Source organism: Vanessa atalanta, chromosome 8 (genome assembly GCF_905147765.1).
Source record: "Vanessa atalanta chromosome 8, ilVanAtal1.2, whole genome shotgun sequence".
NCBI lineage: Eukaryota > Metazoa > Arthropoda > Insecta > Lepidoptera > Nymphalidae > Vanessa > Vanessa atalanta.
Window position 1 is genome coordinate 7,033,619 of NC_061878.1, and position 20,098 is coordinate 7,053,716.

At 30.5% G+C, this 20,098-nt stretch overlaps 2 protein-coding genes across 2 annotated transcripts; one reads left to right on the forward strand and one right to left on the reverse strand.

Annotated features, from left to right (window-relative positions):
* Nucleotides 1-44: 44 nt before the first annotated feature.
* Nucleotides 45-4,388, reverse strand: LOC125065811 (zinc carboxypeptidase-like). Its single transcript, XM_047673645.1, has 8 exons — nt 4,297-4,388; nt 3,976-4,205; nt 3,741-3,846; nt 2,984-3,195; nt 2,444-2,601; nt 1,403-1,522; nt 972-1,110; nt 45-293 (listed from the first exon to the last, which is right to left on the reverse strand). Exons 1-8 carry the CDS (start codon nt 4,386-4,388, stop codon nt 184-186), a joined length of 1,167 nt encoding a protein of 388 aa, XP_047529601.1. The 3' UTR covers nt 45-183.
* Nucleotides 4,389-4,745: 357 nt separating this feature from the next.
* LOC125065907 (mast cell carboxypeptidase A-like) lies at nt 4,746-13,745 on the forward strand. Its single transcript, XM_047673765.1, has 13 exons — nt 4,746-4,858; nt 4,934-5,272; nt 5,353-5,534; nt 5,848-6,071; nt 6,291-6,408; nt 6,649-6,817; nt 7,074-7,237; nt 9,130-9,283; nt 9,678-9,829; nt 10,412-10,468; nt 11,066-11,150; nt 13,233-13,348; nt 13,511-13,745. The coding sequence occupies exons 1-13, from the start codon at nt 4,753-4,755 to the stop codon at nt 13,682-13,684; spliced, it is 2,040 nt and encodes a 679-aa protein (XP_047529721.1). The 5' UTR covers nt 4,746-4,752; the 3' UTR covers nt 13,685-13,745.
* Nucleotides 13,746-20,098: the final 6,353 nt, after the last annotated feature.

Sequence of the window (20,098 nt, forward strand, 5' to 3'; positions counted from 1 at the left end):
TTTTTCATACTGTATATATTAAAAGAATAATATAACATTTTATTAAGGCGTAAAATTGTTATTATACATAAAATAGCGTAAAAAGTGTATTTTTATTTGTCCGCATAAAGATTATGTAAATAGTTTTTAACAATTGTAAATAAAAATACATTATTATATGAATAACCAATAAAATTGTTTATCTCAAAACTCAATATCTTTACCAAAAAATGACAGTGTATTTTGTTTAGTGCTACTTCTCCAACCTCTGACTAAACTGAGTATTACTGATATCGATTTCTGGACGTAGGTTTCTGAAATAAAAAAATATATGTAAAAAGCATTGCAAACCACAACATATATTTTTAACCTATATACCAATTAAACGTATATTACGTTAAATAGTTGCATTATTTATTTCAATTATGAAAATATTTTATACGACATAATTAAGACAACGATTCGCTTTGACTTCACACTTAAATAACATACTTTTTATATAACTTAATTTAAATAACATCGTCTTGATTGAGTAGTTTCTGAAGACGTTGGAAATAAATGTCTAGTAGTAGAAATAATGAAATTGTTTCCTTTAGCTCAATTAAATATACAGACACTTGAATGATAGCAACTTTAATTTATAATATTATTTAATGATGGTTGAATAAATTTGAACACCATATTTTTGTTTCCGTGTTAGAAATACATACGTCAAACTAGAAAAAAAGTAGTAATTGTCTATGGGATCATCTTGATGGACTATGTTTGAGTAGCGTTAATGATTTTTTATTTTTTATTTTATGGCTTAGAGAGGCGAACATGACCACCTGATGTGCAAGTGTCACCTCTGCATATGTTATGTCCCTTGTACCTGTAGTTATACTGTCTGACGCACCCTTCAAGCGGAAACATACTACTGTAGTACTGAAAATATTGCTACGTGATGGTAGAATAAATAAAACTAAAAATAATGAAAATTAAAGACATTTAACCCATTATAGTAGAGTCTGTATAGTTAGGAAATACTTCATGATAAGGTTTAACGACAAAAACCAAGTCGGTTCCAACGACTCCCGAGATATAATCGCTCAAAGAACCAGCGACGCGCTCGTCACTGCTGCCTTGATGAACCTTTAAAATTTAGTTTCATTATATAAATTAATCATATTCTTCTAAATACATAATATGATGACCCGGATCTTTCATTTTATGTATTATAACTATTGTTACTTCCGTTGGATCTTCTGAATAAATAAATTAATTGAATAGCAGGTGGTCATGCTTCTTCAATTATATTATATATTGCCTAAAAAAAAATCTCGTCATTTCTTGGAATTTTATCGAGAATATGTAATAAAAGTCATACGAATATGTTGGGACAAATTTGCATCAGTTTCTAACTAAGTGTTTTAAAATCTGAAACCTCATAAAGCCTGCCATCGGGGAGTCTTGCGTGTCTTGCTGCGTATTCTCCGATTTCTTGTAACGTATGATAATTACTTGGCTGACGTAAAGTGTATCGCCAAGGGTACAAAATAAATTCCTGTAAATATAAAGAGTGTTCTTGATATTATGTATATATATTTATAATTTTAGCATCAGGTCGAAGTTACCCTATAGTATAACACATGTTCTTTTTTCACTATCAATAGCTCATGAGTCCTGCGAGTAATTTTCATTCAGACTATAATAACTGTACTTTTTTTTGCGCTTTTATTCCAGTGACTAACGTAATTTAACTTAAAAAAAATATAGTCGATAGAAAATTATATGTATTTAGATTTTAGAACAGATTTTAAAGACCAAGACGATATCAAAGAGATACTGAGACGAAATTCTATAGAGATAAAAATTATCTACATTTCTTACACATCTCAACTGCCTCTTTAGGATAAATCACGCAAAATTTGTAAAAAGTTAAATCATATATTTACTCAGACCAAATTGGTATGTGACTAATTATTAATTCTAGATTTGTAGCCCCATTCAAGCATGCTATTTTAAATAAAAACTATTAAGGATAGAGTTTAGTGATAAATTACCATCTATAATGTACCTACTTAATGTCTCTTTTTCAAATATGGATTAAAATAATAACTATAAGTATCTCTCTATATATATTTTTTAATCCATATACTATAAGTTTTAGTATTCGAATAACAAATATGAAAACTATTTTAATAATTATTTCTGTGGATAAATGGTACTTAAAATTTTCTTCACTACCTAACTAGGTTTAAACTATGATTTAAAAAAAGAGGAATGGCGGGGACTTGAGAAAATGACGGTAATTTGGTAGGTGGTACGATAATCCGTTTGATTCGATTTCGTTGTAAGATTTGAATGTTGAATTAAATATTGTAAAATAAGTCATATTGAGAAATAAATTGTTTATATCGTTCACCTAGTCTTTTCTTGGAGGGTAAGATACAATACATATTTATAAATAGAATGTTACAGTTACTTTTTTAGGTACGAAACTGGCATGCAAATGTATGGCTAGATGCAATATGTCGGCAAGCTTGTGCACGTATTCCCGTATCGCCTGTGCTTCTGCCGTAGAGAAGGGCTTTATACCCGGGTAGTATTGCGAGCAACGAATCGGTGTTTTGCGTACGTCATCTGCAATATAAAAATTTGATTTTATCGCTGCTTTATTGCCCGTATAAAACGATATCTTACTGATATATTGATATTTGTGTTATTGACATTGATGATACTATTATGTTTATCGTTTTTATTGTAAAACAATAAATTTGTATCACATGCACTTTATTTAAGTAATAAAAATTCTAGTGACACTAAAATACTAAAATAATAATTTTAAAAACACGCTAAGCCTAACCTATACTTCACTTAAAATATTCTTGACTTAATTAACGAGCTTGTGACACAATTTCCCTAATATGAATAGATTACATATTTACTAAGGAAAATCAACTTCTATAATCTACCGTGCTGTGGAGAAATCCAACAAAGTCCAATTATTTTAGAAAAAAATCACCTTGCCAGTGATATGCAAAGTTACGATTAATGTTAGTTCCGAAGCATAGTTGCTCTCCTGATTCCTTGTCAACATTCTTATGCCATTCGGCTGGTTTCGTTTTAGTTCTAACGGAGATGTTGCGTGACCACTCTATAGCGTCTATTGACGTATAATCACGAAGACTCGTCGTAAAATTAAGTCCGTCTGGGTTCGCTATCGGAATTAAATACCTATAATAAACGATTTTATAAATATTACGCTTTATTAATCTGCTTTGTGCCAGATACTGTTGTATTTTTTCGCATTCTCTATATTTTTAAGGGCCGCCACGTTTAAGCTCTGTGAATCTAGTTTGTTATCAGAAATTGTAATCTGATAATGAAACTAACTTCGGGGAAACATATTATTTAATGATAAACTAGTCACGTTCATAATATATTCCGGAAGTAATTTTAATTTTTTCTTTGTAATAGGTATTTAGTTAGTAGTCACTTTTGTCGATGGGATTTGGGGCTCTAGGATGTACTAACACATCGTCTTCTCTAACCACCCTAGTGCCTGTTGTTATACTGGCTCTTTCAGCCTTCAAACCACAAATATACGGTTTGGCAGTATAATATTCGATGAGAAAGTAATATTGGTAGTACCTACCCAGACCAAGTAATGTTTTTCAAACATTACTGTCAATGAGATCTTAGCCATATAAATTTGAATCCTACGTACCTATAATAGTTTGAAGACTTATTCTTAATAATTATTTAATTATTCATTTTACCAGTCATAATCGTTAAAAAACGGTGTTTGGAACGTTGTGTCATAAATAAGTTTGTCAGCTAATTCAAGTATACTATTTGATCCAGCCCACACCATTCCATTTATTGCTGAAAAATTCGTTAAAAAGTTTAACATTCCATATTATGTTCTAAAAAAGTATAACCAACCAGTATTCAGTCTTGTTAAAGTTTGATTGTCGGTCTAAGTATATTTGCAAGCGATTAATGATATATTACTTCCAATTATGAGTATTCCAGGTTTCTTGCTGAGCGTGTCACTGTGCAATTCAATAGCTATAAGACTATTATTGGCAGCAGTGTGTGGAGTCAAATGCACCACTTCTACCATTTCAGGGTCTTCCATGGCCATGTGTTGCACTACATTCAGCATAGTCTCGTAATCAATATACCCCTCATATTTCAATTTATTACCGATACTTCTAATCCTTCTCATTTTAGTACCCGATCTATATTTAAAAAAATATTAACTATGTAGTATATTAATGGAAAAAATAGTATAGTAGCATTAAATTAATTTAAAAAAAAATGATAACGTACTGTTCGAAGTTTCGTGGTGGAAATAAAAACATGAACAAAATTCCCAGAAAATATATAAATCCAACTATATACACTTTTATATGCAAAAACATTGTACAAAAATATCAACAGTATTTATCAAGTCATACACATCAATCAAAGAGTATATGAGCTTCGTACATATCAACCACGTTTTTTTGCAAATATGTTTAAAAAAAATGTTTCCATTTGCAAAAACAATTTATAAATCGTAACTTTGTCTTTGTATTTTAATTTCACAAAGGAAAGAAATTGCCTGTAAATTACGTGATTATGGTAAAATATGTCTTTCAATTATATAAATATGTTACGTTAATCATATACAAATCATTTTTCTGGTAACGTTCTTTAGTTCATAGTATTCTTTTTCTAATATGGCCTCTGACAAGACAACAGCTTGTACTGTCAAAATATGATGGAAGACTATTTTTTCTTATAATGAATTTGAGTATATTTTTGATAATATTAGGCTTTACAGAATTGGTATTTAGTTCAAGCGTTAATAGTACGAAAGATGATTCTTGCCACGTTTGTACCCTATCATGTAAGGCTTAGTAAATGTGAATTTTGTGTTTCATTTACATGTGTGTGTGTGCAAACATTTTTAAATCTTTTATAGATTTTCGTCGTAAACGAGCAATCTCAGAGTATACGAGGTGGTACTCTAATTTAGAAACAACACAAGAGTTTATCGTTAAAGTTTTAGACGATGATGTATCTACCGCCAATAAACCAATTGCGGCTGTGAATATCCAACCATTAACAAAAGCTCAAGAAAAAATTATTATTGGTGGAGCTGTAGTTCCATCGCCAACTACTGAAATTACTTTAGATCCTTCAAAAGAATATACACGATTCATTCCTCCGACTACTCTTTCTGTAACAAAAATTGATGGTAGCATTATATTAGCACCAATAAAACCATATAGTAAAGTAATACCACCAATACGACCAAAAGGTACACTAATATTAATTTCAAATTAAATTATTTTAATTATATAATGTCTTAGGTAATTATTACGTTTATTACCTTATAAGGTATTGAAATTAAACATGGCTCTGGGCGACATCCACAGCGTGATGAAAGTCCTCCCGCTAGTCCTAAATTTCTACCAAGGTCTCAAACACATATAGGACGACAATATGCGCCTATAGCACCGGTATCCTTTACGCGTCGTCATACAATTGGTCCGCTTACTCCACGTACGGTGGATAATTTCGTAAGTAAACATATACATACGTATATTATATTGATAAAATAGTAAATAATAAATAGTAACGTATTAGTTCTTGCACGGTCGAGCTCGACGATATCAATCATTTATTTTACACGATAAAGTATCTGGTTATTAGATCTCGGTTCTCACAATTTATGACATACTACAAAGGAGAGAGAATTATTGCTACTTACTATGTTAATATGTAGTAAGTAGCAAATCCATATTCATAAAGATAAGATTATACATAGTTTCCATTTTTTTAATTAAATATATTTTATATTTGTTACCTAATGATAGTTTTGTATGGTTATAGATATTGCATAAAACAACTTTGAGCCCTACAAGGACGTTCTCTTATCCAGATATTGTAATGCCTACGAGAACGTCATCATTTAGGAATTTGTTTACTTTTGAATATACCTCAGAATTATTTGATAATTCAAAGCCGTCGCGAACTACTCCATCGACTCAAATAAATCCTCATCGCACATCTTTAAGAGCCCACGAAGAAGTAGATGATAATGAAGATTCTAAAACGTTTGATACTGAAGATAAAATGAAAACTAATCAACATATTTATTCAACCAATAAGACTATTGAAAAAGAAAATCAGTTATTTTACAATGATTTATTTTATAATGGCGATGATGAAACAGAAAGCTCTAAAAGTCAGAAAAGTAAAGATAATATTAACTTAGTCAAATCTGTCAAAGAAGCATCAGAAAATATTATGTACTCCGATATTTCAACTAATAGTAACGATAAAGACGGTGGAGGCAGGAATTATGAAGAAGAAGATGAATTAGAGAATGAAGTAGTTAATATAACTGCTAAATCGATATTTGGAGTTGCAACTATAAAAGTTTCGGATAGCGTAAAAAATATTTCCATTGAAAAAAAACGTCCAATTTGCAGCGTCTTAAGATCGAATCCCCTTTCTTTTAGTTCACCACTATCTTTACATGAGGTACCCTTTTTTAATTGATCGATCGGATATTTCGTTAGAAACCCATTAATTTGTTTTTAAACATTGTACCAATTTCTTATTTAGGTCAAATACTCTATTTACTAGTTTAAAAGCATCATAGCATTTTGATTATTTACTTTTCATCAGATAGTATTGCAATTAAAACAATGGGCGGAGGAAAGTCCTATTGCTAAACGGCTAGATATTACAAACGGAAATTTTACCGTTATGGAAAATCCAATATATATGATGATAGTTGACGATCCAACTAGCGGCCAAATTGTTTCTGCTAAAAAAACAGTCATGATTGTTGCAGGTATTGGTGAAATTATATACATATGTATAAATAAACTAATGTTATTTTAGATTTAAATAAAATAGTTACTTTGTAAGACTTGATCTAAACTATTTATACTAATATTATAAATGCGAAAAAGCTGTCTGACTGTCTGTTTCTCTCTCACCACCAAACTATTAATCAGAATTTAATGAATTTTGCTATGAAACAAGCTTGAACCCTGATTTAAAAACTTGTTGATAAAAAATTGACTGCAATAATAAGATTGTTACAGGGATTCAGGGAAGAGATCACCATGCAGTAACGGCTGCAATGTATGTTTTATATCAACTCATTGAACGTAGTGAAGCTCGCGCCGATCTACTGACAAAATTTCGTTTCTGGATTATTCCTGTTTTTAATCCTGATGGATATGACTATTCGATGACATTTCCACACGTAAGATATCTAGCATGTTTTTTTATAGAACATTTTAAAATCTTGACTTTATAACAAAAGCGTATGTTCATTATACAACAAAAACTACTACTTACTTTTATAATCAGTTAAATCATTCAGGAGCACATCGTTGGAAGTTTGCGTTCATAGAAAATCGATATCTTTTTTATTACCTACTACGTCCTATAATCTTATAAAGGACGTAGCCTGAATATACTGATGATAAGTATGGTATGCGTGTGCGTACTTATAAAATTATTAACACTAATGATAAGTGTGATATTGAAATTATTGAATTTTACTGTGATAAAAAATAATACTTATCTAAAAATTACCATAAAATCATTTATCTTACGTATAGCCTTGATAACAACATTCTTACCATGACGATACTGATAAAATATAGATTATTCAAATTGGATAATTATTAAGAAAGATACCATTAATTATTGCTATAGGTAAAAATGTTATGTCAGCGGTAAATGATTGTGATAAACTTTTTTGTTATTTTTTTTTTGTTGTGTTAATTTTAATACTTCAACTGGCATAAGTATATGCTATAATTCTGCTAACAAATTAAATTTTTAACAAGCGAATCATTGTAGTACAGTTAATTTATTTTATTATTTAGGTTATTTACAATATCCCATTACTGAGCAAATGTCGAATGTAATGTTAAGAAAAAAGTGCTCTTATAAATGAATATTATGGACTCTTAGAGAATAATTTGCGTGCGAGGGTTATGACAACGGTTCGCAGCAATTTCTTTCATTATTTTTCATATTATCTTAATGAAAGTTACAATAAATAATATTTGGAAAATAAATAAATAAAATTTTTACATTCGAAGGGTGGTGGCGCATTGACAAAGTAAGGAATGGTTAAAATTTATTTCTAATGTCTATGTGGTGACCACTTTCCATCAGGTCGCCCATTTGTCGGTCCGCCTATCTATTTACAATAATTAAATAGCATAGTCCATTGAAATGTTACATTTCACCTTGCGTCCCTCAGAGGACGCAATTTTATTTTAGGAATATGTGGGGGCGTCAGTAGAAGCTTAACCCCAAGTTTGTGGTGCTGCTGGACTGGCCCCGCGGCAGCTTTTTCACTATTTCTCTGTAACTACTGATCTTACAGAAAAATTGCATAGACATAATTTGTAGCAAATCGCTTTGTCTACAATTATGTTTATATTACTTTTCACTGTAAAATTAAAAATAGAGAATTTATACGCATTCAAGTGCAAAAATTTCTTTAAGAATTTTCCTTTTTGGTATATATTTTTGGTTTTCATTTTACAAAAAAATAACATCAGATAAAATTTGTAGAGGGTCTGTTGACAAAGATTCTCCTCTACAGTTTTTTTTTTAATTTTACCACAATGAAATGCAAGGTAAGGACCTAAAAAAATGTAACATTTCAATGGACTCACAGCATTAAATTATTGTATATTAATGTATAAAGGGTGATCTCTCACTGGCTGAACTCGCTTGTAAAGTAACAATTTACGATTCGATTTTAAGCAGTCGAGTCAGTTGTTTTTACAAAGTAGGATGAAGCGATCATATTGAATCAATTATGTTATTTAAGTGAAAAAAAGCAGAAGAAACGATGTTGGTGTCACTTTATTTATTTCAAAATACGCGAAGTTTGCTAGGTTTAACATTGTAATAATCGAATTTGAACTGTACGCGTCTTCTATATTTTTCTAGAGCGAATGTGAATATGGCAGTGATGGTATTATATAAAAAAATGCGGAAATTAAAAAAGAGAAGTTACACAAATATTATTATAAGTATTGATACCTAATGTAATTCTGTATTCAAGTAACATCGGTTGGAGATCGATTAAATTTAAAATTTTGCCTTTCTCTTATTTTTCCTCCGTAGCGAAGAGAATGGTCCAAGAATTTACGGCAGTCTTGGGATTCTTGCAAAGGACGTGAATCGTGTCAAGCGTGTGAAGATTTTGGTCTTAGATGCACGATACAGCCCTGTTATGGTGTTAATCTCGATCGCAATTTTGAATACCAATGGATACCCCGTAAGCAATTCCTTACGCAAAAAACTATTATTATTATTCTTAAGTATTTTACCACATAATCAAAAGAGAATTATGAAAAATAGGATATATAGGTAAGTATTTATTCGTCGTATGGTTTCCAATAGAATTCTAAAGATGACATACTTTTTTATGTTAAGAAAATGAATACCATAAGCACTTAATTAACGTAACCGCTACACTTCAACAACCATTAAGTTGGCAGGAAAGTAACCAGTGGAAGAGTTCGCAAAAAAAGTTGACGACAGGAGGCTATAAAAATCAGCCATACTATTTCTAAAACACTAAACCGATAACATTAAAAGGGCATAAAGATATAGCTAACTATGGTATTAATTAAAAAAACATCGATAAATGTTTGTAAATTGCATTACAGCAGAAGAGTTGCGCGCTGAGCACCCGTGTGGGTCGCTGTACGCGGGCCCTCGGCAACTGAGTGAAACGGAGACATACGCCTTAACGCACTTTCTTCACGACCAACGGTCACCGCTTTACGCTTTCATTGCATTTAAGGAGGGCGATGTTCTTGTGAGACTTTCTTATATCACTATATCGTCTTTGTAAAATCAATAAAAGTGCAAAAACTTTTGTGGTAACAAAAAAAAACATTCACTTAATTTTTTTTAAATACGAATTAATAAAATAAATTACCTATGTTAAATCTATAGATGTTGTACGTATTTTTTTTTAATATACAAAATATAATATGATTATAGTTGTTATTATGTTATGGTTTACTTACATTTCTACATTTAATACTTCTTAGAGATTTATTTACGGAATACTCTAATATTTAAAAGAAATTAATCCGCTTTGACATATCTCAACGGTTGGGGTAGCGTTAAGCTTTTATGTCGAAATATTTTTTTAAATATTAACAATGTAGCATTAAATAGGAACACAATGCTCTTGTAAGTCCGGCTGCAGGTGTTAGGTTTCTGGTTCTATTTTCCTATGTTACTCCCTTCGTCTTCCAAGCAAGCCTCTCATATTATAACTATTATTTATATTCGGTCATCTAAGCTGCTCAGTCAAAATGTCAAACCCTATGTCAAACTAGCAGTTTTTTATAATTACTAAATGTATATTAATTTATTTCTTTTTTTCTAGGGTATATTGTATCCTTATTCGCATACTAATAAAAGACGAGCGCTGGACCATATTCACGTAAGTATTTTTTTTAGGTTATTAATCTATGTATTTTACCTCACGCAAGGCACCGGTGGTGCTTTGGATAGGACAGTAACCAACCAATACTCTACCACCTCTGCACTGGTTTGTTTTTTACCGGTTAAAAGAATGAACTCTTTTTTTTCCTTGTACTATTTTATTATATAGGTATAGGAGGACGAGCAAATAAGCCACCTGATGTAAGTTTTCACCACTACCCATAGACAATAGCCATTCCTTACATCGCCAATGCGCCACAAACCTTTACAAACAAATACGTTATGTCCATTGTCTCCGTAGTTGCAGTGGCTCACTCACCCTTTATAATGTAATTTTATTACAATATAACCTGTAATTACACTATTTTACAGTGCTTTTACAGATATTGATGGGGATGTTACATCTTTATCCCATGACAGCAACTATATTGATCGTGTATATATTGGTTATTAATTTTTGCCGTGCCAGTGTCTATTGATAAAGGCTAATTAGTAATTACCATCAGATCGTTTGCCCGAAAAATATACAAAAAAATTGTCCCTGGAAATGATAGTACATTTATATCAAATGTTTCCTATAACGCATATATTATAGAGACCACGTGCTTCACGAGCTGCTTCCGCCGCTTTCAGTATAAGCGGTCGTATGTACGTTGCAGGACAAACGTCGGAATTTTTACGTGAGTTATGTTAATAATAGTATTTTAATTTTTATTAAAGAAATAAAAAACAGTTCTAGAGTAGGTCACCTAAAATGATATAAAATATGTCCTTACATGCATATTTAAATAGCAACGTAAAATTCAGCTGCGACACCTTATCTTGTTTTGTCATCTAATCACGATAAACTTTTAACGACGAATATAACATTTCATTATACATATACATATATTTGAGTACATTTTATGCATAAGTTGATATAATAATACAATTATAAATGCGTAGTACTTACTTTTTAAAATGTTTAATGTATGTATTGCAATTAATTACATTTAAATGAAATTTAAATGTATGTTTAAGTCATATATTATGAATTTGTATGTAAATCAACTGCAATGTCGTCGTCACGGACAATTTTTTAAGCTCTGAAGTTTATAATCTGCATACGGATAAAGGCTCAAATCAAAATTGTGTTGTAATGAGAAAAACCTTAGGTTTTTCTCATTACAACACCATTCCATACATTACAGCCCATTCCAAATGCATTAGCGTAAATTTATAAGTACTTAAATATATGACTTCTACACGAAAACTCAACGAATGAATGACGAATACTAAATTAAAATTTGTTTTAAACAAAAGGGGCAGAAATTGTGAATAATATTTTCTTTGCAATCGGCGGTTTCCCTTACTTTTAATATCACATTGGTATTATATAGGGAATTATAATCTATATTTATATTTACAAATACATGCCATAGTGGTCTGTCGCCTTACGCTACTGCTATAACCTTGAAGACAGCGTTTGTAAGAAACGCAATCGATTATCAATTTTTCGAAATTTGAAGATAATCTCCACAAAAATCTATTTAATTCTAAATGTATAATATATAAAGTATGTTTATCCTGAAGATTCATTATAAATAGCCTTCAATTATTTTTTTAAGTGGGATAAGTAGCTTGGGAGTTACTTACCAGCGGCGGCCTTACCCATTGCTAGGCTCCGGGCGGTAGGTCTTTGCGAGGCCCCCTGTCCTCGGTGAAAAGTATGTATGTGATTCGAAAGTAGGTCTGGTTGTTTGGTTTAGGTATGTTTGATGATTGATTGATGATCATGTTATGTTTGACGAGTGATGGTAAAGTTATACAAATATATAAAATTTGTGTACTTTTAAAATATTTTACATTTAAATAATTACAAAGTTAACAAATAAAAAAATTATTTTTTTTTAAATTGTGTTTTTGGCGTCTTGCTTAGACTAAAATCTTTAATTAAAGCATGGGCCGTGTACTATGCGATATATGATCTGTATAAATGAATTAGTTAATTAACTTTATTTAAATTTACTGTTATTTTATAACCTCAATAAATTATTAGGGATCAAAAACAAAGTTTTAAATAAAAAATCTATTTTAATTTTGCTTGGGTTTTCGCGAGGCCCCTGCAAGAGCGAGGCCCCGGGCGATTGCCCTGTTCGCCACCCCCTAAGGCCTCCGCTGTTACTTACTACACTTATAAACTTTACCGGTTTATGATACAGATTTTGATTTGAAACAAAATATTTGTCCGTGACTATAAATGATAATTAGGTATTACACTAATATTATCTTATAATCTTTCTAATTACTTCAGCACAAAAACGATTAAACGAATATTGTAAAGTTAAAGTCCATTACCCACAAAGTAATCAGATTTAGATAAACATTGTAAAATTAAGTCATTCAGATTAAGCATCACTTGGGATATTATGGTGCTCTGCTTTCTTTTATTTAAATGTAACTGTTTTCAGCCATTTCTTTATCTATTATTATAATTCATTAACTGATGTAATCTTTAGTAGTTACATTAAATACAGCTGCTCCACGCAGTTTATTTCAGTTGCGGGTCATAGCGTGTATTGCGTAGTCCACAATCTTTCTCAATAAATGATTTAAACTAAAACATAAACATTTCAAAACTCATTCAAACAAACAAACTAATCAATTTCATTTATAAATTTACATCAAAAACTATTCTTTTAATGAATATATGTTTTACAACAAAAGGATTAGCTTGTAAAGCCCGTTTACAATGAAACCATTAAACGTGATTTTTTGTCTAGCGCTTTATGCGGGCGGCATTGAAGATTGGGTGGATGGACATTTAGGAATAGACAATACCTACACAGTAATGATGTTTCGACCCATCGATGTTCAAAACTCTAAACTTGCGATGGAGGTAAATTATTATTCGTCTATCTTAAATTTACAAACGTTTACACTTCAGATATAGTATTTTTTTAACATTCGTAATTATTAATTATAGAATTTGATAACAAATTATGTCATTGATGATCGGTCTTCGTAAGCAGTTTTAATAATAAAATAATCTTTCTTACAGCGTGTCGTTCACGAAGCCTACGCAGCCGTAGACACCTTACTCCTGCAAAGCATAGAGCCAGTCGCTCCGCCTCATGTCACACTGACTAGATCTAAGGCCTCACAATCGGTTGTCCCTTTAAAAGGCTGTGCTATCATAGTAATTTTCGCTATTCGATACATTAGATATGGTTAAAAAGGTTGCTGAATCCCGATTGTGGTTGTGATATCAGCTAGGAACTAAGAGTTTGCCTTCTTATTTGTTGTCTTGGGCAATTATAGGACTGATTATGTATATTCATTATCATAAATAAATTAAACTTGAATAATTAAAGTTTATGTATACGAAAGTCCGATAGTATTTGCCTGGAACTGAATTGTTTAATAAATATTTTAGATCATAATACGATATGTCGCTTTAATAGTTTTTTTCTCATTAAATATTTATAAACAATAAAAAAAATCGTCAGTAAGAAATAACAAATACGCAGTTCAATCTGCAGTCAGTAAAGTTTTATCAGGAAAAAAGTTGTGGTCACGTAAGTCAAATTTGAAACCTTTATAGTTTATTATTATGTATATATTTCATATATATATATATATATATATATATATATATATATATACTTCAATGTAGCATAAAACAATAATAATCCTAGAATAGGATCGTAAAATAAAAAGTTGTAGTATTTTGATATCGACAGTTGATATCGTAGAATTATTCAGTGCACTGTTCAAGTGACACATGACGATGACGCATGATCCCTTTGATAGGATTTCGCTGACGATATTTTTTTCAACCCTTTGTGTCAACTACTTATAAGAAAACTTTAACCGGCGTACTAAAATCACTAGTAGTATATCTTTATTATTATTATTATTTGTAAGCACTTCCGCACACCCACATTGATCAAAGAGGCGTTAGCTGACGCTTAGTTTACTAACTAATTATACCAGAACTATCAAAGAAAATAACAAGCGATTGGCGTAAAACACTACCTAAAATGCAACGCGATCTTAAGGACTATATTGGACAAAGTGCAAACATAATGTTAAAAATAATTTCTTCCAATTAACCTTGGGTGTACGTTTTAATTAAGTTTAAAAGTACTCATTTAGTCTTAAGTTGGAAAGCGTAAAAAATGCTTATTTACGCTTAGATACTTGGATTGGATTGGTCTATTCCTGAACCACCGATCTGTATTTTTAGTTAAATGGAAGAATATACTCAATTTGACTTAACGCAATGAAAAATGAAGAAGAAAAACGCTTCATGTGAATGAGTTGAATCTCGATGACGTAGGGGCGTAGAGATGTAGCTCTCGTGACGCCTAATCTGTACGTCCGATGGAGATATTATTTTTATTTTTTTTATTTTAGGGAAACAAGCAATGAGCTTCATATGGAGGTATATCAGGTAGGTAAATATGCTTAGAAGTGCTCATCAAGTTACGAAAACAATTTTTTTCTTGACCTGCCCTACATGTAATTACATTGATTTTAAACGTGAAATAATTTATATGTTTTTTATCGAATCGAATATTTTTAAGGTTTTTAGATATATACCTTCAAATAGAATACTTGAGTCCTCAAAAAAAGATTAAAATGGAAAGAGTTTTTAAAAGAATATATGTATTAAAAGAGGAAATGTAGCTTGCTACGTTTCTCAGACTCCTCTTATATATATGGCATACAAAAAAATAAGTAACAATTAGCTTTATTTCAAAAGTCAAGTCCAAGTCTTTGTGTCTTTAAGTGTATGAGTCACTTCTATGTATTTACGTTGCATATATTTATCGTTTTATACATATCTATTATATAGGTACCACATAGATACAGTATGATAATATTTTCAATTAATTATATTCAGATAAGATGAAGAGAAAGATAGTAAAATCAATGATATGTAGATTAATGTCGAATAATGTATAAGTTACTGTTTTGGTAACATTTTCAATTGCATTAATAATAATCATGATAATCTGAGACAGATAAGATTTTGTCTATAAATGTATCGTGGAGGAGTTAGTTAAAGTTTCTTGCCTTGACTTCTGAAAAATATCTGAGTTCTGGCGTTTCTCCTACTATGGGATATTGGTAATATATTAATTCTATGTTAGGAAGATAAAAAAATAATAAAATTTAATATGAGCAACGTACTAAATTTTGGCTACCGTAGTCAATCTTAAAGACGTCTCAAAGACGATAAGGAGATATTACTATATATGTATGTGCGCAAATGCAGATGCACTGTCTATTCTTTTAGTTTCATCATCCAACTCGTCGGGAGAGAGGTAAGACCGGACGAATAGCATTACGAGTTTTCGAGGCACAAAAGTGTTAATTTTCAATATTCGTGTTGCTACTAAAAAGTTTTTGACTGAAAAATCTAATAAAACACAGTAAAACATATTATTGTTTCTTTTTTAGCGACATCTGGCAACATTGAATGATTGAAGGTATTTGGTGTCTTATGTAAGACCGTATATCCTCATAAAATTTGGCAATTTTTTTTTACAGCTACCCAGGAATGAGGCGTCAAATAATAAATACAGAAACTTTTAACCATTCTTATCATGGATGTTTTTGAGTTGCATTAAAACATTTATGGCATTTCCTATTCGTTTAACAAAGTTATAAAAACTATTGGAAGTAATTGATGATAAATGAACAAAAGTACATGTGTTTACATATGTAATTATACAGTTTTGCTAAGCTATACCGAAACTCGACGTTGTGCAATAATTAAAAAAAATATGTTAATTTTGGCTTTACGAGCGATGGCTCGACAACTGATGCCGAAAGGGCGCTTCGCAGACATACATATAAACTATGCATTGGAGAATTCATAGAATGCTATAGGATACATTTTGAAAAGTTTTTATTTTTTAATGCAAAAATAATATCCTTTTTTATGAGTGGTCTTTGTGATATTGTAGATTTGCTGATATGCCTTAATTACTTTTTTAAATAGTCAGTAAAAACAATTGAATCTAAGACGAAAATGCGAGATTATCAATTAAATAAAAAACTCGAGCATCCTAATTTGCTTATGCTTTTCGGTTATCCGTAAAAAATAGTTATGTCACTGTTTACTGTTTATACTTATTATGTTTACTGTTTTTACAATAATCCATACTATCCACACTTCTATACTAATATTATAAATGCGAAAGTAGCTCTGTCTGTCTGTCTCGCTTTCACGCCAAAACCACTGGACCGATATAAATTTGGTACACAAATAGTCTAGAGCCTGAGAAAGGACATAGGCGAACGTTGAACGTTTGTATAGATGTCCGTAATTTTTTAAATATAAAACTTTAATTTTGGGATACTAATTAAAAAGGAGTAGATACTTATTTAAGTGATTCTGCATATTCTACCCCTTAGGGGGGGGGGGGGGGGGTTGTTGAAAGTTCAGTGTCAGTAATTTTTAACTTAAAATCATAAAACTTTGTTTTTGGAATACTGATATAAAATAATTGAAAAGGTATTTAAGTGTTTTTTTGATATTCTACCACTAAGGGGGTGAAATAAGGGTTGAAAGTATTTATGGAAGTCCGTCATTTTTAAGTTAAAAATTAGAAACTTTATTTTTGAGATACTGATTAAAAATGATTAAATACGTATTTAAATGTTTCTAAATATTCTACCTATAAGTTGTTTAATACGGATTGATATTTCTGATATAGGTTAGTCTGGGAGTCTGTCATTTTTTAAGTCAGACGCATGAAACTTTATTTATAGGCTACCTACTGATTAAAATGAGTAGATACGTATTTAAGCGTTTCTTGATATTCTACCTCTGAGGGGTTGAAATAAGGATTGAGAGTTTTTATAAGAGTCAATCATTTTTTAAGTTAAAAATATGAAACTATTTTTGTGACACTAATTAAAAATGAGTAAATACGTATTTAAACGTTTTTAGATATTTTACTTCTGAAAAACTAATATCTTAATTTTTGGTTGATATTTCTTATATTGGTTAGTCTGGAAGTCCGTCAATTTTGAAGTTAGAAGCAGGAAACTTTATTTTTGGGATACCGATAAAAAAATAGTTGATTCCCTTTTAAGCGTTTTTGGATATTTTACGCCTAAGGAGAGAAATTGGGTATACATTTCGTATATAGGATAGTCTGGAAATCCGTCTTTTTTGAAGTTAGTACAATTAAATTTTATTTTTGGACCACCGATTAAAAATTAGTTGACATGTAATTAAGAGTTTCTGGATATTTTACGCCGAAAGGGAAATAGAGTTTGACATTTCAGTCATTTTGTTTTTTTTTTGTTTATATATGTTATTTTTGAGCTACCTATTTAAAGTGCGTAGATACGTATATAAGCGTTTCTTGATATTAAAGGCCTAAAGGGAAAAATAGTTCAATTTGTAATTATATTCATATTCTACGTGGGCATAGCCGCGAGTAGCAGCTAGTATTAAATATTTGAAACAGGAACATAATGTTGTGGTGAAAACAAGCGGCAAGAGTAAACAAAAAAAAAACATTTCGAACGAGGTAAGGAACGAGTAATTTATGAATCAAAGTCATTACTTTAAAATATGATTCAATTTATTAAAATCCAACATTTTCCTTGAGTTTGGTGTGTGTAACTACTTCCTAGAATTTCCCGGAAACACAATGTGTGTTTTTTTTCAATATTTTAGCTACAATTATTGATTTTCCAAAAATCCAATGATAAAGTTTTTATTGAAACCGGGTCCAAGACTCCTTTGACAAATTTTTACCAATTTCTCATAGCTTCGGACTTTGGAGCATTCACGCCCAGTTGATTGCTGACTTGAAGTATTAACGATACTTCCACATTGTCTTAGTATATATAAAATATTTGGAAAAATAATTATTGTTGCAAAAAATGTTAACTAAACTATATTTAAAAAACATGAAATTAGATGAATTTTAAGTAATTTAAACATTTCTGGAATATTTTAATTACGATAATAATCACTACATTTCGTATCATGTGCTAAAACTGTTTTAAAAACACTTGACATCGACTACGTAAAAAAAAAACATGTAGTCGTTATCTGACCTTGGATTTGAGAAAAGAGTTATGCCACAAGGTTATTTATTCGAATTTGCATTTAATCTTTTTGTAGTACCGGAAATATTTCCGGAATAGCATAGGTACTGTCAATTTGTTAATTCCGTATTAAATTATATAAAAATTACCTTATTTAATTTTAAGTTGTTGTTTTATGTCTATGTTATGTTAAATTTACGAACGGTGGGACGGTGCGATGCACGCTCCCATACATATTTTTTCCGTTTTGTAGAGCTACGTATGTATTACTTGGACGGAGCTACAACAAATGGACACCGCATTGGTCTTGACACTTGTTGAATGAAATAAAGACACAACATATTAAATATGATACTTGCTACAATTCAATGAAAAAAATATATAGTTATAACTATAATAACTAATACTAACATGACAAGATAAATAGCCACGATTTTTTTCAAGACGTAAATCAATTAACAAATCTCTTAATGATGTAATGTTCCTTCTAAGCATCAAACAATAAATATATATATATATTTTAAGTGAAATTCTATTCTATTCTATTCTAATTCGAACATAAAATCTTTATTCTGTTTAAAATATATGTATCAGATTTTTCGATAACAATAACTCAGGCCTCAAAAGAACCGCCGAAAACTCAACGGGTTTTTCGTTATCGATTATAATCGATATTATAATAAAATGAATAACATTATATTTTTACTAGAAATATATAATTCGTTTTTAAGTTCTGTCTGCGTTTATAAATTTTTTATATATATACCATTCACCTACATGATCCTTGAATTTCAGGAAGGTATGGAAAGCCTATATTATGCCTGTAGTTACACTGGTTCAATTACCCTTTAACGCGGAACAACAATAACGTCTACGTCGAATATATAATGTGTGGCCGGTACCTACCTAGACAGGCTTGCACAAAGCTCTACCATCAAGTAATTATTTTTACTTAACCTATAAAATCGAGGAACAAAGGTTACAAATTAACACTTGTTGTTGTGTTAATAGTAGCTACTTTAAAAATATATATGTTATGTTTTTATATATTTTAATGATTTTATTTATTTTTGGAATATAATTAAATTCAATGATTAAGAATTAGGACGACTTAATCTTTAATAATTTGCCGAGATGGCCCAGTGGTTAGAGCGCGTGCATCTTAACCAATGATTTCGGGTTTAAACCCAGACAGGCACCACTGAATTGTCATGTGCTTAATTTGTGTTTATAATTCATCTCGTGAAACCTGCATGTGTCTAATTTCAACGAAATTCTGCCACATGTGTATTCCACCAATCCGCATCGGAGCAGCATGGTGGAATATGCTCCATACCTTCTCCTCAAAGGGAGAGGAGGCCTTTAGCCCAGCAGTGGGAAATTTACAGGCTGCTAATGCTAAAAAAAAAAAAAATTTGAATGCTAATATAATAAAATCAAATAACATTGCTATTGTAATAAAAAATAAGAAAGACAAAAAGAAGTATTCATACAAAAAAATCTTAAAGTACCAAAAATTTGACAATCAAATAAATAAAATAACATAAATCAATTTCGACAATATTTA